Raw genomic sequence first — 17701 nt, 5'->3', positions numbered from 1 at the left:
ATACAATTTTTTCTTCACAGCATTACTAGTTTGAAAAATTAAAAATGGATTCTATTCAACAAATCCTCCACAGATAAAAGGTAAACTTAAACTGTAAACTTATTAAATATGCACATTTTGTATTAGTTTCTACTTCAAAAGAAAATCATTGTACAAGACGTATTTGAAAGAAAGTGAACTTATTCTAAAAGGTTCTCACAGAAAATAATACTGGAGCATACAAAAATCAAGAGCTTCTAACTTAAATTATTGCATGCTAGATATTATTCCATAATAGTTGTTTTACAGAAAAGGTCAAAATGTTTACTGTTTTTGGCTTTGTGAAAATAACAGAATATCTGTTTGTCTTATCAAAAGTTTATGTTTACATAAAAGTCAAGAACTAGTAAAAGAGGCTCATACAAAGAGGGAACAAATGACTACAGTCCTTCTGAATGGGCACTGTGATGAGCTTTTTAATTACAAAATAAAGAAAAAAAAAGTCCATCATGATTACCACTAAAGATTTATATTTATCAAGATCTGCTGCATGCAAGAACTTCAAAAGATCTCACTACTTGTATCTAGCATCTGTCTGAATATTTTTTCATTTAAAATAAAATAAATGCTATGTAATTTTAATTGTTATTTAAATGGCTTCTCTTTAAAGGAGATTATTTAAATGGAAGTTTAACTTCTGACAAACCAAGCTACATCCTAACCTTACTCTAATCTGGATAAATCATTTATTAAATAAATAATATTCTAAGACTCTGTCTGTAAACATGTTATTTAAGACACTAGGAAATGACTTGACTCATAGAAGATTCTGAGAAGATAATTCACTGAAGTCTGTTTGAGCTTCTAGCAACAAAATCTTTTCTATAGCAGTTCCATTTCAGTTCATTTATCAAATTCACATTCATCATTAGTTTTGTTGAGAACATGATATAAGTTTAAATCAGGAGTGCATGCATTTTAACTTAGGAATAAAATTGGGTTGGGATACAATAAGATCAAACTGTTCTAAAATCTTAAAGAACAAGAAAACAAAAAGCAACTTTTTTTTTTAAGAAAATACTACTGTGTCATTAAGGAATTAACAGACAGAAAAAGCAAGTTTGTTAGAATCCTGTTTTCCATTTAAAACTGTGATTTATTTTAAAACCTTAAAATTCAAGTTTGAAGCATTTTGATTTTAAATTAAATTTCTACCAAACTTAAGTCATTAAATAGAAACATGGACTGTTAATTTCTGGCATTAATATACAGGGGGGAAAAATGCAAATCAATAAATGTTAAATAATTAACTGCTTAAACATTTATCTATTGGGAACACCATATGTAAGGGGTGTGTGTATATGTTTATATATATATATACACACACATGTATATATATAAAGAGAGAGACAGTGTATCTTCCTGACTAGCAAACAAAAACCAGAAAGGAAACTAACTGTGGGATACAATTTATTTTTTTTTTTAAAGGACAAGTATACTTTGACAAACAAAGAACAAAATGGATTATTTAAATCAAAGTTTCTTATCAGCCCCGTAACCCAATTCACTCTGCTTAACACAAACTGCTGCCTTGTACGCTGACTTGAATACATAGCAACTCAGCAAAGCTACAGTGAACCAAACAAATTCAAGTGTGGTAACTGCCCATGTGGGTGCTCCCATTTAGAAATACAATGGTTTTTAATTCTTGTGCTCTAACATACAGACTCTAAATGTTGGTTTTTTTCCCAAATAGTGATATCCAAAGGATTTGTTCTCATTATTCACAGTTGTTTCACCCTTTTATTTATTCCATTTCATTTTTCTTTAGCCTTGAAACCTTTCCCTCTAAAAACCCAACTTAGGGCAGTGTAATAATTAGCAATGAGTGTTCAGTGAAAGCGGACAACTTTCAGGAAGAACCTATCCTGAAGCATGAACAAGGTCTTCCACAAATGCAGGTACCCAAGAACATTCACAGTACATATTAATAATACAAACGTGACTTCAAAATGAATAAAGAAAAGATCAAGCTATATATAAAGTTCATAGCTTTTACTTAGAAAGATAAGCAATGATATAAACGTATATAAATCACAAAGGCTGTGTTCCTCAACACTTCACATTTTCATTTATATAACATGTTCAAGATACCAGATTGAAATACAGCAAAAACCTACCTTGAAGATGGCAACATGCTTGAAGGCTTGAAGTTTGTCATAAACGGATTAGTCGAATCATAATCAAAACTCTCCTGATGAGTTTCACCAAACGCACTAGGTGATTTCAAGTCAGTAGAACTGTCTGATCCCCCATTGCTAAGTTTATCTGACCTCCTGCTATCTTTTTTTCCAGTCACTCTTTCAAAAAGACTAACTTTCTCTTTTTTCTCTTTTTTAATTTCTTTCCTGATTTCGACAGGTTTGGAAAACAGACTTATGTTTTGATCCCATGTTGCTGGGCTTTCTTCAAATGGATTCTTCTGTCTTGGCAGTGTAGCAAATTTTTGGGGTAACGAAGCACTCACATTGGTAAATGGGTCATTCTGTGCTTCAAGTGCAGTTTCATCAACTGTGCTGTCAAGCTGGTTCATTTTAGAAGTATCAACACTTAATGTTCTTCTATGTGGAGATTTCAGACTCCCTGCAAACAATCTGTCATTAGTATATTATCAATGAGACACTATATCATAGTTTATGACATGCAGAGAACCCATTTTAGCTTAGGTCTAGAAGCTTTGCAATTGAGTCTCAGTTCAAAACGCTGCAGAGTAGCTATTTTAAAAAAAATGAACCGCTGTGGCCTTAACTTTGTAGTTCAGAAATTATTATGGATAGACACTACAGCAAATTGTCATTTCCTATGTGAAAACTTAAATTCTACGAAGAAGATAGATATGACTAGTGTGCCATTCCAGAAAGCGACAGTAGTCTATCACTGCATAATAACTTCGAAAAATGTAAAGTATTTTCAGTTCTTTGTATAAATCAAGTTTAAAACTTTGGTGATTGTTTTCAACTTTTAAAATAGATTTTCATTTTTCACAAGATGTTATTTTGCCTAGAGTTCCTTCTAGAATGCAGTGCTTCACTACAACATACTCTCAAGTGAGGACGTAAGATAAATGCTAAATTACCCCACATTATGACCAATATGCTCAAAACCAGTAATTTATGAGTTATCACCAACTAATGGAAGTGAAAACCAAAAAAAAAAAGCAAACCCACCACCAAAACCGGGCCAGCAATAATTCTTAACTTTTTGGCCTTGTAATTGCTTCATAAACTAAAGAAACAGACTTTTGAATGCTCTAATAGCAGTACGCTGTAATTATAATGGTCACGAGCTTTACTTACCACCTTCATCAACTGAACCAAAAGATTCTAGCTGACGCCTGAAAAGATGAGAGTAGCCAACAGTACTGGATTTCATTTTTTCTGAAGAGACATGCGATCCCGTTAAATCTGACATCGAATGAGCTGAGGATAGCCGCTGAGGTCCCAAAAGGAAAGGTTTTTTTGGTTTTGACTTCATTTGTACTTCACCACTACATAACTCAACGTTTGCATCGGGTATATGAGTACTTGGGATGATTGCAGAGGATGTATCCAAAAATGTTCCATCGGTTTTTCGACCCTTCATTTTGTCTTTTAGTTTAGCAAAAGGGGATTTGGTTTTGTCCTTCATTGACAAATCAAACATACTTGCTGTCATGTTATTTCTCATAAACTGAATATTGACCTTTATTTCTCCTCTGTCTTTAGTTCTCTTCCCTTGTCTGGACTCAAGGTGAAACCACCTGAAAGGAGAAAAAGAGCAAGATGTGTTTTCCAGAGGCTAGCCATTAAACTTTGGTTAGTTGTTTAACGTATCTGACAAGTATAATTTAAAATATCAAAACCAAATTCCATATAAAAAATTAAAACATTCCTGTACTGAGAAACTTTTTTGTCTGTATATGTTTTTGAAGAGAAAACTTAATAATTAAGCAAATGTGAAGCTCTTTGCAGTGTTTACCTCTTTTGAGAGCCAAAATCAACTTTGTGGAAACTCACTGAACTTCATCAAAGCTTGGGCTCAGCAGAATTTGTATCCAATGTTGATTAAAAATACAAATACATCTTATTTTGCTATTAAAAAGAACATAATATTTTTCAAGTGGCCTTTATTTAGCAGTTATGTATATTACCTGAATGTATACTGCGTGGCAAATATTTCATCGAGTAATCTTTTCTCCTTTGATTTTGCCCAGGTTTATACGCTAGCAAATATTTTTCCCCTGTCCCTTTCTTCTAACCACTGGTTAAGATTTATGACAACTGCACTAGCCTAGCAAAGAAATATCTGAGAGCCCTGAACAGTCAACGACCATTTCAGTTCCGCAACTGGTAGCGATGTTGATGGTAACTCCACAAGCACCGTTGGCAGAACAGGAACACCCAGGTGTATCTAACAGCCACCCCCTCTTTTGCAGGTCACCAGTAGGATTAACTTCAGGAGTACTTCCACAGGCTTTGGAACACTGACATAAACCCCCACTCCTTGAAAAGAGGTCAAAGGTGTGATCATATGTTTCAAAAACCCAAGTGTGTGTCTTTGCCAGGTCCAACAAAGGCTTTATCATTAATCAAGAGTCTTATTCGTTCTCTATTGTGCTCTATTGTCCCATGGAAGCATCTCCAGAATTACTGCTCAGTCTTCCTTCCACAGCTTCACCTAAATGAACAGCCAATCCCTTCTCCACACCCACCCTCAATAGTCTTTTCCTATTTCAAAAAGGGCAGAAGGGCGTAATTCAGATCTGCCAGCTCCGCTGAAGTTCTTTAAACCCACTGTCAGGAGAAATGCATGCACACATACTAACACAACAGTGCATTATCATGACGAAGTAGCTTTTGAACTGGAGACTAAGAAATTAAATTGCCTATCAACACAGATGCAAAATTGATTATGCAGTTATGAGTACATTATTCAATACTGCCAAATATAGAAAACAAGGTCAGGAAAGGAGAAAAATAACCCTCAATTTCCTTTCAGATTTCGTAAGTATTTTTAAAGGTGACAGCTGAAATCAAATTTTCAGGCAGAGATACTATTTTTTGAGTTGAGAAAATACTTCTAAAAGTGACCTGCCAAAGAAATAACGAAACGATAAAGAATATTATGACTTTTGTTGCTTTGTGATGTCCAAAAGGTTTTACATCCCATACTAAACCGGAATATTAAAAAATATCAGACCTTCTCTGTCCTGGCACTGGACAACATGAATCTAGACCAGTAGATCAAGAAGTTTGAACTGGCAGGAGGACAATTAAGCCTTTAGGAAGAAAGTTTTTCTTCTGTTGTGAGGTAACTTCATTTATGTATTTTAAATGAAATGCAAAACCTGAAATATGTTATGTGTTTGAAGAAGATGGATCGTTTTTCCTTTTAGTTAATAATGTTTCACTTCTTAGTAACTGGTTCCAGAAATACTTTAAGTCATCTATAGGATCGTTACAGAAAACACACACAACAGAACCAAAAGCAAATCTTTTTTTGTGATATATAATATCACAAAACCTGGAAGATAGCCTACTTTTTCCAAAACTCTTCTTTAAAATAAAATATGTTCATATATTTTCTTAAAAAAAATAAAAACACTACACAGCCATAACGAGCAAATCCTTGTTCAGACAGATAGATCTTGCCTGTGCAGAAAAAAACCCCAAACCAAAACCCACCCTGAAACTGAGAAAGTCCTCCCCATGACTCCTTTAGACAGACACTAAACATAAATATAAATAAGGCTTATGAGTGTTGTCAGGGGTTTAGCAGGCAGAAAGGACCTCACTTTTTTGACATTCAGATTTAAGGGCTCCTTCTAAGACTGTAAAAAAAAACTATTCCCCTTCTGCCTCTTTCCCTTCCCTCACAGGTCTCAAACACTAATACTGCATGTCTGGTAAGACTGCTGAATTTTCATGTTTCTACTTAGGAATTACCAAAACTTTAAACTGATATATGACACTTGCACTTGTTTTAAAACAGTATAGAGACAGAAATTCTTAAGCTTTTGCTGTGTGGAAGAAAGCCTTTCCTTCTAAAAGTTACTTTCACCCAATTAGTGACATTCTTATCACGAATCAACAAGCGCTCTGTGTCACTACCAGTACTCACATGCTAACTGTGTACCTCCACATGCTATTTTGACATTCACCAAGTCTGAAGGAGAGAATTCCAGCACACAGCTAATACATTGCCTTTGTAGCTTGTACATTTGTTTTCAAAGTAGACCTTGAAGAACTTGACACTAAAAATAAGTTAAGCTGGGAAAACAAAGAAAACTCTCCTTACCTTAGGAAGATAACAGAATGGCACAAGGGACTAGACCTCATACTTGCTGGGACCTGGTTCAATGCTACTAGTGATTCCAACAGAATTTAATCATAAACTCTTTACTCCAGCAAAATTCCTCTGGACTTCAGTGGAATATCTATTTGAATAACGATTGCTGGATCAAATCTTTGTAAAAAAGACAGATATTTAATTTTCATACGCTTTTCAAGGAGGTTTCTTTGTTACCTTGGAGAGTTTATCTTGGTTTAGTTATAATGAAGGTTCCATATGCTTCAGCTCATAACAAGACAATATGAGAAGCAGACTCAAATCATGATTTTCTTCAAATTCAAAGGCAAATAATTACTTTTTTAAACAGATGAGAACGAATGCAGGCAATGCATTTGTGTGGAGCTGCACGTGAATGAGCAACTGAGTCTATAAATGTTTCTTATTAGAATCTGTTTCTACAACACATGGGCGTGAGCAACAAATAGGAAAAACAGTGCTGTATATAATAGAAAAAACAATTGGAAAATGAAGTCCGCTGTTTTCAGATAACAACGTTTGGGTACTAAAATATTAAATTCCACTATACCACTGCCAATTTAAAAAATTGTAATGTATTATAAAAGCCAATAAAACTTGCTATTTTGGTTTTGTTTACAGTACTTTTAGCCACAATAAATGCTCCATTTGTCAGGCTGCCATGAGCTTATTCTATAGAAAGCCTGTACAAAGTAGGAAAATAGCCAATAACATACATGAACAAAACAGGGTGGCTTTTATGAGAGCAGATGCCCTTTTATTTAATAACCAAATATTACATCCAGTCTTGCAGACAGTCTTTATTTAAACAGACCTTGTACAAAGTCTGGCAAATTTTCCCAACTTCAAAGGAAGCCCTATTGCCTTCTGAATCACATTCATACTTCTTGCTCTCACCTTCAAATGTTCTGTAGGACAACGACCCCCATGCACCCTCTAATTTTGAATTTTCCCCTATGGTTTCCATCAGAAATAACACTTGCTTCTTTTTATCATCTGTTTTTGAGTGTGCTAATGGGCTTTGCTTGTCTTGTACAGGTTTCTGATCATTTTTATTTTGTAAGTATTATATAAAATTGCCACTCTGTATGCTGACAATGTTTTTGAACACGTCAAGAGAAGATCAACGTTCAAGGCTGAATAGGAAAATTCTTGCTGACCAGTCAGCCCCAAAAAACTAAACCCTTCTCTCAAGAAATACGGCTATTTTCTAACCATGACAAAATTTTGGCCATGCCTCTATTAGGGGTGCAAAAAGCCAACTCCCTCATTTCTAAGACAGACAATAACCATCTTCTGCATACTATTAAGGTAAACTGTGTAGCATTAGCAGTACTGAACCCTTTACCTTTATAAAGGTCTGACAGGAAGAGTGAAGGAAAAAAATCTGAATTTACTACAAATGAGCAAGTTACGAAAGTCTGGTCTGCCTATTCCATCTAAATAGCTAATCTACAAACATACTTATGTTTTCAAAACCATTTCTTCAACCGTTACTTTCCTCCCCTTTTTCTGTTTTCATTTTTTTCCCCATTAACTTGGCTTTCCAACTGACTTTTGCTTATCTGTACTATTCTAATTGCATCCTTCGTCCTGCATTCAACAAATATTTTGAAACCAGTATCTTGTTTCTCTTCGCCTAATAGCAGGAAGCCAATGTCACGTCTTACCCTCCATATCAGCCACGGAATTTGACAGTTCCAAGTCTTAGCCCTCTCTCTTCTTTGAAGAAGCATCACTCAACCCATTCTGTTCACGACGTGACATTGAGTAGAACAGATTGACAACATGGGTAAGAAAAACCCCTATGTAATTTTAATTACATTTAAATTATAGACTTAAAACTTTTAACAGCCTCCAAAATCACTGAGATAGTTGTCTACCAATTTCAACAGGAATTAGAAATCTTCTAGCCAGCACATTCAACTTGTGCATGACAGATGACCTTATGACTCCATCTTCTTGCCAGTGCTGAAGATGGAAAGCCTAAAGGAATTTTCCCACTCATTTTGCTGCCTCTCAAATACATCACTCTGCCAGTAAACATTTATTGAGCTGATCTAATTTTGCTTTGCTGAAATAATCAGATTGCATCTAAAGATTTCTGCACAATCTTGATTTTAATTCACAAATTTCTTTAGGAATTCTGCAAAAGGCCACATAATCATCACAGCATCCACAAGGCTTCTAACCTTGATTTTACAGGTAAAATCAGCATCCTGATCTGCTACGCAATTTTAATCTGCCACACAGCGATGAGAATTTTCTACACCAGCAGGTACTTCTAAAAATACTCCTGCAGAAGAGCATCAAAATCTCAGTGACAGAACATGTCCATCAGCTGTTGTGGGAAAGAAGTGGTTCTTCATCTTAGATTACTATGGTCAAGCTAGATACACTGAAGAAACTTGCTTCACAAAATCCCATCAACATAAACGTCCACAGCAAATGGATAAAAAACAACATCCAAAGCCCAGAACTGTCTAACATTTTCATTAGTAGCAAATGCACTTTGAAAAATGCAGAAGTATGCTTTGTGATAAATCATTCAGACACCATACTGAAATACTGCCCCAAAAAGTCAGTAAGGAGGAAAATTAGGGCAAGGGGCTGACCACTGGCTACATCATATATGAGGGGAAATGAAGAAGAAAAGAAATTATTGATTAAAATAACTGATGACATTCTTGAATACTATTACCAACCAAAATGAGGTACACAAAGCAAAGTTTAAAAATAAATACTACAGAGTCACATTGTAATACCACAAAACATATGGGAACTTACACCTAGCACAACACCCATCCCAAGGGGTTAGCTAACATCAACTGGAATCAAAGTAATTAAAGTGGTCTTAGATTACTTACTATTTTGGCTAAAGACTATGTGTGACTACTTTTATTTTAGAAACAAAGTAATTGAAGGTAGGAGAATGAAGGCCAGTTATTTAAGTTGGGCGTGTGTGCAACCATGTGTGTGTGCACAGAAAATGGAGAAGTATTTCAATCCAGATGGTGCTCAGACTTTGACTCAGAATTACGACTTACTCAGAGGATGTGCTTGCATTTGTTGTCGAAATGTAAATGCTGGGTATATTACTAGATAATATGTAAATACTGCTATAATCTCATAAAGCTACAATTGGGCTCAACTTTTTCTTTTCCCCCATAACCATCTTTTTCTTCTGTTCCTCACTACCAACTTTCCTTCATTATTTTTCACCTTCACTGAGTGGTACCACAAAAGCAACAGCACAAATCCATATGGATCCTCTAGGCTGCTCATTACTTCTGCACCTTTAACAAACTTCTAAGTTACTACTCTTCCCACTTTTGACTAGAACGGAAGGAGTTTTTTCTTTTACTTTAGACACATTTTGATAATTGCTGTTACAGCCTGTCATTTCCAGTACTATTGAGTTTTATCACCTAAAATGCATTTTTCTGGCTCAAACTAAATTTAAGACTCAAAATTAGTACATAATATTTATGAAGTGTTACATTTTGTAGAATTATTTTTAAGAAGGCACTATTCATTAACAAGCACTGAGCCCATGACATACAATCTATTTACTAGTTGTTTGCTAATTCATAATTCCAGTTGTATTTAAAGCCACCTACACAAGTGCCTGCCTCTTGCTTATGCTGTTACAGATGAGAGAGGGGACAGAGCAGAGGCAGTCAAAGGCGGAACCTGTCCATATCCAACAGGAAGGCTGCCAAGAAGGAATTCACATTAACTGGGAAGAAGTCACACAATTTCCGTATCTTTCAGGAAGCACAGCAGCACTGAAGAATTAGAGCTTACAACACAGGGGTATGGATCATGGTCAATCGTTAATTCTTTTTGTTTATTTGCTGAGCAGCTGTTTTTGACTATTTTATATGATCGATGCAAGCAGAGAAGTATCTTAGATAAGGGCAAGATTCCTTCACTGTATTATGTTTAAATAAGCATTTTTTACAACACTGCTGCAATTTGTGCCTGTGTTTGTTGAGATATTATAGAAATCAGGGAGAAGGAGAATTAAGTCACAAATAAAAGACATCTCCTCCAACAACATTTCTGTAAGAAAAAAATCATCTACCATCGCCTGCCCTCCTCAAATTTATAACATTCCAGACAAGTGCTGCATCTTAAATCAGCTGAACATGCAATAAAATTAGCTCTCCGGGAAAGCTAATAAAGGAATGGACAATAAATAGACTGGAATTAGAGAACAACAAGGACAAAGCAAATGCTGATGAAATAAGTAACATCATGGAGAAAGCTAACGGAAACGTGTTCTTCTATTGCTGTGTTCATTTAGCACACAGGAGAAAAAAACCTAAGCAAAGTCATTACGAAAAACTACTGAAAAATACTTCAGTAAATTAAGAAAAGTCAGTAAATGAGTATTTTTTATTCTGTTATAATTCAAAAAGTTGTTTTGATGTTACACCTTGTCAGACTATCAGCAGGATTAAGGCAACTATGAATTGAAACTGAATTGAAATTATTACAAAAATGTATTTATGCTTTAAAACAACACAATAATTTACCATCATTTACATTTAAACTGCAAAAGCGAAAGAGGTATATTTATTCTGCAACAGCAGATCCCCAAAATTGTTGTGTATTTCTCAGGATGAATTACAAAAAAACCCCACATGATTATACTGCAAAAAATAAAAACCATGTTAGAAATCTATGATATAAAAAGTTATGCTAAATATACTTCAAATAAAGCAGTATCTCTCTAGCTTTTTGAACTGTTAAAAAAACTCCGTAAAAACTCTCCGCATCTGGAGCCTGGTTTTCAACTCTGGAGAAAAGAGCAGAAGTTAAAAGAGCCTGTCCATTTCCAACTACAGCAGAGATGCCAGAGACACAAATTTACAAAGTTAGCACAGTGTGATGGGCATTTTTGCACTAAGACAGAAAAAAAATGGACTACGATCCTGCAGATGCTTTGGCTGAAGTCTCTGGAAGAGACCTAGTTATGGACCATCTGAGCCACATCTGGATCTAACCGTTCCAGGAATTCTCATTTTTAAGAATTCAAAAAAATGTCAGTTTCAGAAAGAAAGAGAAAGGAGACTGCATGATGGTACGTACAAAATTTTCATTATCAAATTTTAGTAAATATACTGCTTTATTTCATTAAGTCTTGTGCCAGAGGAAGTTTATTAGAACACAAGATGCGCAAATCCTATCATGAGGCCTCTGCCTGAAAACTTTACTGCAGAGAGTATTTTTCTTGAGATGTACAAGTAACAAAAAAAGCCATACAGAAAGGATTATTTTTCCCTAACATAATGTTTCTGAAGCTGCAGTAAATTTTTAAATTTATTTCTTCCAAATTGTAAATTATTAAATAAAAAAAAAATACACAAAAAGCCAAATGTCACACACCCCACCGTCTTCCTAGGAATTCAAAATCAGCTGGTAGCCTTCACTTCTCATACCTCCTTACTAAAAAAGCACTAGGGAATTGCTGACAGGGTTCAGCATTGTGCAGAATATTAAATATCTTTTTTGCAATACCCTGGTGACTCTTGAGTCTGTCTCTTACAGCACCATATGTACAGCTGTGTTGGAAAGAGGAAGCTATTAAATATATTAAAAAGTAGAAATATTACCAATAGACACTTCATCAAATAACTGGATCCCATTCATCCCCAAACAAAGCAAGAAATGTTAAGGTTACATCAACATAAGAAAATAACTCTGGATTTAATAACACCACAAGCCTGTTGAACATATTTGAAAGTAAAAACATTGCTTAATAAAACAGATTAGTGTTTCTGAAACAATGAATATAGCTTTCAACCATCAGAATGCTTTGGTAATAAAGACATTGGACTTGGGTCTTGAAAGGCACTGGGTGTCTCAGTTCCCACACCATAGTCACGGCTAGAAGGTCTTTGGGTCCAAATATATTACCCTTATTTTACTGCCAACAAAGGACTAGGAATATTAAGTATCAAAAAGGATTTAATAAAAGGAAAAAAAAAAAAAAAAAGGAGTGTTTTGTTTGAGATCGCATTTGCAAATATATTCTTGAAAGTTTGTCCTCCTCCCTTTGTATGTACATACACATAAAAAAAACTGCATCCACATCTCCAACTAATGCTTAAAGGAGACAGCAACGACATACCCACATTGCATGAAGGCACACAAGTAGACAACCACAATAACTTTTCAAAAGCATTTAAGCACTTAAGGACTCTGAATTATTTTTTCAAAACTGAGTTTCAAAAAGGAGATTTTCTAGGTTTCTAAGCACTAAAGACATGGCCAGGAAAACTGGACTTTTAGTGGCTCCTCTCTTGTAAGAATTTAAATCGGCATTAAGTGAATATGTGCTGCCAAAACTCCCACTAACCACTTATCTGGACTTTTACACTTATATAAGACTTTTACAAGTATGTCCGTTCAGCTCTAGAAGCCTAACACACATCAACTTTTAAAAAGATTTGCATCTTAAATGCTCAAGTAACTTCTGAAAATAGGACTTAGGCTGTTTGTGTAAAAATTTCCCCACAGGCCCCCATCTTCCGCGGTACAGCTCGCAGGCAAAGCACAGCTTCCTCGGGAAGCCCTGATAATTTCAGCAGTGGTGGAGGGAAGCACCACTGCACGCTTCGCCAAAGTTCCTCTCTCATACTAAAGAGGAAAGCAATGGAAAAATAAACAACACCTATGAAGCCCTGCTAAATAGAACTTCATATGAAAATACTGAAGAGATCTCAATGTTTATTTAAGTAGCACAAGGACTACGTTAATTACCCCACTTACAAATTTTTGCAGTAATTTTGTAAGACTCCAATACTACTTTTGCTAAAATTGGTGCAAAAGCATATGGTTCCTCAAAGAGAAAGAGGTGGTGTTACTCACAGTAATACATGAATAATTTACATTATTTCCTCCAGTTCCGGCATACATGTTTCTACCTAGATTTACAAAGTTCTTACAGTTAGCAGCATTTCTACTTCGTTCATTCACCTTTTTCCTGTAGAGCAGCTAGGTGTTTAAACCAAGGCAGTTGCTACTGACTTGCAAGATAATTACAACTGATGGTTAAAGAATATTTAAGATGCATGTCTAAAGAGCACTGAAACTTCCTGAATCAATGTAAATAGAAATTGGGATCCTAAGGCTACAGGCACTACCATGTATTGCATCAAGATAACTGGTTTGTCCTTAAAAAGGTAAGCAGTTAAAAAGTATAATACTTCAGACCATGAACACACAACAGATTCTGCATGGACATGTTCTCTCCTATTATACGGTTAATAAACATACTGTTTTGCAAAAAAAATAGTTTACAAAAAACCCCAAACACACACGCACACAAAACACCGAGGCGAAGACAGTTTTGACTTGTCTTTGGTGCTCCTTCAACCTCAGCCACTGCACATAGAAGCAGGACCAGGTTTTGAGATGGTCTGTGCAGAAACACTTGTCTGCCCAACAAGACCTGGCTGGTGTGGCTGTACTGGTTCCCACCTCCAGCTGCCTGCTGTGAGTCTGCTGGAGGTTCACGCCTCCCCAGCACAGTCAGCAGCAGACGAACGATGCCACCAGCCTCTTAAGTCACTTTAGTCCAGCAAGTTAGCACAGACCCACCATTACTAAGGGAAGGAATATCAGACTTTAACAGCTGAGATTGGGCACAGGAACCTTCCCACGCTACTGAACAGACACTAGAGGAAGAAAGGCACATGGGGCAGGGGCTTTTTAACCACTGCAGAAAGATTTGTCAGCGCTTATACATCATACAGCTGGCTTGGAGGTCTCCATGCTGTTCTTGGACTACTTCCGTGGGACAAGCATAGGTAAGACACACACAAATCACACAGTCACAGGCATGCCTGCAGTACACAGTACACCTACAGTTTATTCCCATGCATTTTGGAGGATAAATTACACTGGTACCAGAAATCTTTGTGCAACCATGTCCAAACCAGAAATCACAATTTTTTTTTCTGATTTAGTTGAAAAACCCCAGAGAGTTAGATATATTTACAATTCAGCCTAACAAACTGCTGTGATGCTTATATTTTTTTCCTTTGGGTTGTTCCCCCCCCCCCCCCCCCCCCGCAATATTCCAGTACCAGAATTTGCTGGCAAATGGCAATTTTATTTGACAAATGCTTACGTAGGTAATGACGGAGGCTACTACAACAGCAGAACTTTCAGTCTTCTCTGCCGAGGCCTCCTGTACAGAGCAGCCTGCAGGACTGCGGCCTAAGACTAATCAGGACCTGAACAGCACTGTGCTGTTGTGGTAAGCATTGACTAAGTCACAGTTCATTGACCATGAAAACATAAATATAAAATATTTTAAAATGCTTGGTTGCAGCAACAGAGGGAAAACATTTTTAAAGAGAACGACACCAGGCTTCGAGGGGGTCTGAGTCTCATACATGGTTCAAGCTGAGGTAGGAGCTGAATGGGGATATGTCCCTGAGCAGAACAAAGACAAATTTTTAGAAAAACAGATGTAATGAGTTCATGTTACACACAAGAATTTGTCAAAAAACGTTAATGTTATTGACAGTCCTTCCCCGTGCAGGGTGACCACTGTGATTACAGTAAACCTCTCTGGAAAAGGTCAGGCCACAATGACATATGTTAAGGGCTTTGAACACACCACAGAAGAGAGAAACATCCTAATTCCATTTCAAAGTATGCTGATAGTGAGGCTACTGCTTCCCGCCCGCTCCAAGTATAAGTGTACAAGGAATGCAAATTATAGTGAAAAAAACCAACCACCACTTACTCTGTTTTCCGTCTTTCCTTGTCTTCAAATACATCATTCAGACTTATCGCCACCTGTCCCAAAAACTTGTCCAGCCCCACCAGCGACCTGTGCATGACAATCAGGTACAGGATGTATTTTTCTGGATTCTCCTGCATGAGTAATCCAGGGAGCTCGAAGGAGGCCTCTTCTTTCCAGACGGGATCCAGGGTCTTCTCAGCCACCGAGGTGGAGTACTTCTCCTTGCCCAGCTGTATGATGGTGTAGGCATCGTTGCTGCCATTTTTACCTTTTGGCTTCAGACCTTTGGCTTGAAGGACCGTAACTTGCACGTGAGTTGGGAACCACTTCTGGGCTTGCTCTGCCAACATCATCTTTGAAGATCGCGGCAGCAATAACAAACACGAAGCCTGCAAGTCGTCGAGCTGCGGTCTAAGGGCACTTAGGGCAGAGACACCTGCCAGGGGCTCAGCGCGGTCCTTCCTGCAGCGCTGCCCGCCGCGGGTGGCACTGCCCACCCCTCAGGTTCCCCCCTCCCCGCGCAGCCCTACCTGCGGCTCCATGGCTGGGGCTGCCGTCCCCCCCGCCGCGCCACCGGCACTACTCCCCCTGCTCCCGGCCTGCCCCCGCCCGCCGGCCCCGCACCCCTCCCGCCGCTGCCGCCGGCCCGGCTCCCCGCCGCCCCCAGGGCATCCCCCGGGCAGGGCCCCTCCGCCCGGCCCGGCCCGCAGCGCCGCGGCTCCCTCAGCGCGGCCCGGCCCGGCGCGGGCCCCGCAGGCCGCCTCCCTGCCCCACACGCCTCGGTGCCTCAGGGCGGCGGGGCGGCGCGGGGTGGGGGCTCGCCACCGCCCCGCTCCTCGCGGGGGTGTCGGGCCGGGCTGCCGCGGCCGGCGCGGCCGTCACGGCGCTGCCCGCCCTCCCGCCCGCCCGCCTCAGCCTCAGCCTCTCGCCGCGCTCCCCCCGCGCCGCCGCCCGGCCTGACGGGCCGGCTCCGCCGCTTCCGCCTTCCCCATGCTGCCAGCGGCGGCGGCGGCCTCAGCGGCGGTCAGAGGGCAGAGGGCAGGGTTCGCCCCCTCCCCGCCGGGGCGGGCGGCCACCTCGCTTTGCCGGTCACCCGGGGCTGGCGCTGCCGAGGGCACCGGCTCCCGCGCTTGGCGGGGCTGCCCGAGGGTAGGGGGGAGAGGCCGGGCCTCCCCCCCCCGAAATCCCCTCACGGGCAATTAGCTCATTTTTATTTGTAGAGGGGCGAGAGATCTCTACTGGAGCTGTGGAGAGGAGGCATCTCCTATGGACGCCTATTGTTGTTATTAGTATCGTCATTATTTTATGTTGTACCTGAGAGGGTGGCTGTAGACCCCCCACATCAAGCCCCCGCTTGGCCCATCCTGCTGCGAGCTGCTTTGGGAAATTATTTTCCACCTCATCCACCCACCCGTGGCAATCCTGTTGGATTTCAATGAGAGGCTGAAAATAATTGTCAGGTGTTTTGTGGATACATAGTTTTGTTGATGGTACACCTGGAGGCTTCGCATGTGTGTGTATGTGCACACCTGTAAGCAGAATCGCAGGTATTAACTTCACCTACACAAAAAACTAAAGGAAGCCCACGGGCAATGAGGGTTGCAAGGCTGGGCGTCCCACCCCCATGAACCATCACAGGCCGGGAAATCAGCAGCCAGGTCAGATAATACTGCATCCACCACAGCTCGTGGGTTAGTGAGCAACAAAAAGCTTGGGAGACCTTCTCTTGTACTGCTGAGGAAATTAAAGCTGGAGGCCATTAAATATCCTACTGCCCACAACACTTAATGCTGAGCAAGTTATTGTCCAGGGTCAGAGAAGGTTGGGGATCACCTGTCCATGCAGAATCATTAGTCTGATTCCCAGTTCATGTTACCTCTGCACACAATTTAAGTAACTACTTAAATGACCCCCTAAGACTGCGTGCTGCAATAATTAACACAGTGCTGGCACTTCTTTCTCACATCGTATCTGATTTTTGTTGATGTTGGAAAGTAGATGGTCTGGTTGGAAACGATAACTTCAGAACGTGTCTTGGGATCATATTTAGACAAAAGCATGTAAATGATTATCTAGGGTAATAAGTTCTTCAAGAATTATTGATGCTATTATTATCCGCCTTAGTTTGGACTGGTGAGATACTAATGGTCAAATTAAGGCTGTGTGTCAATTCTTTGGGATGCATCACCATCCCACTCACCTGAAAAATCACTTCCCCTCCTCTGCAGCTGCCAGTGTCCCACATCCTCAGGTATCTTTCCCAAATGTTTCGCAATGAGCTGTCAATGAAGCCCCCAGGGCGAACTGCTGTGCTTGGGAAAAGAGTAGCAGTATTTCAGGCTGGAAGAGCCGGGAAGTGTTATGGTGACAGTGTTCTGCAGGGGACTTAGACCATGGGGAAAAGCCACGGGGTTCTTGTTGGAAACCAGGGAGACATATGTACATCACATTATTTCTTAAATGAATTTTACCACATGCAAATTCTGTTTTAATAGAATACTCTTGATTGCACTAAATAGAAACCAAGCATGATGCACTCATCAAATCAAAACAAGAAATGAATTTTAGGTAGGCAGAATGTATTTATTT

The 17701-nt window shown here is 39.1% G+C and overlaps 1 protein-coding gene across 1 annotated transcript in view; it reads right to left on the bottom strand.

Moving 5' to 3' along the window:
* The window catches only part of RAB11FIP2 (RAB11 family interacting protein 2), a 34149-nt gene extending 18490 nt beyond the window's left edge, over nt 1-15659 (bottom strand). Inside the window, exons 1-3 of the mRNA XM_056351859.1 lie at nt 15113-15659; nt 3336-3778; nt 2160-2622 (exon numbers count right to left, since the gene is read on the bottom strand). Of these exons, the coding sequence (XP_056207834.1) occupies nt 2160-2622; nt 3336-3778; nt 15113-15465 (1259 nt within the window). The 5' untranslated portion in view covers nt 15466-15659. The remainder of the gene's footprint in view (nt 1-2159; nt 2623-3335; nt 3779-15112) is intronic.
* Nucleotides 15660-17701: the final 2042 nt, after the last annotated feature.

This window comes from Falco biarmicus, chromosome 9, assembly GCF_023638135.1.
Source record: "Falco biarmicus isolate bFalBia1 chromosome 9, bFalBia1.pri, whole genome shotgun sequence".
Taxonomy (NCBI): Eukaryota; Metazoa; Chordata; class Aves; order Falconiformes; family Falconidae; genus Falco; species Falco biarmicus.
The sequence above is the reverse complement of the archived record's forward strand: the minus strand, read 5'-3'. Positions and strand labels throughout refer to the sequence as shown.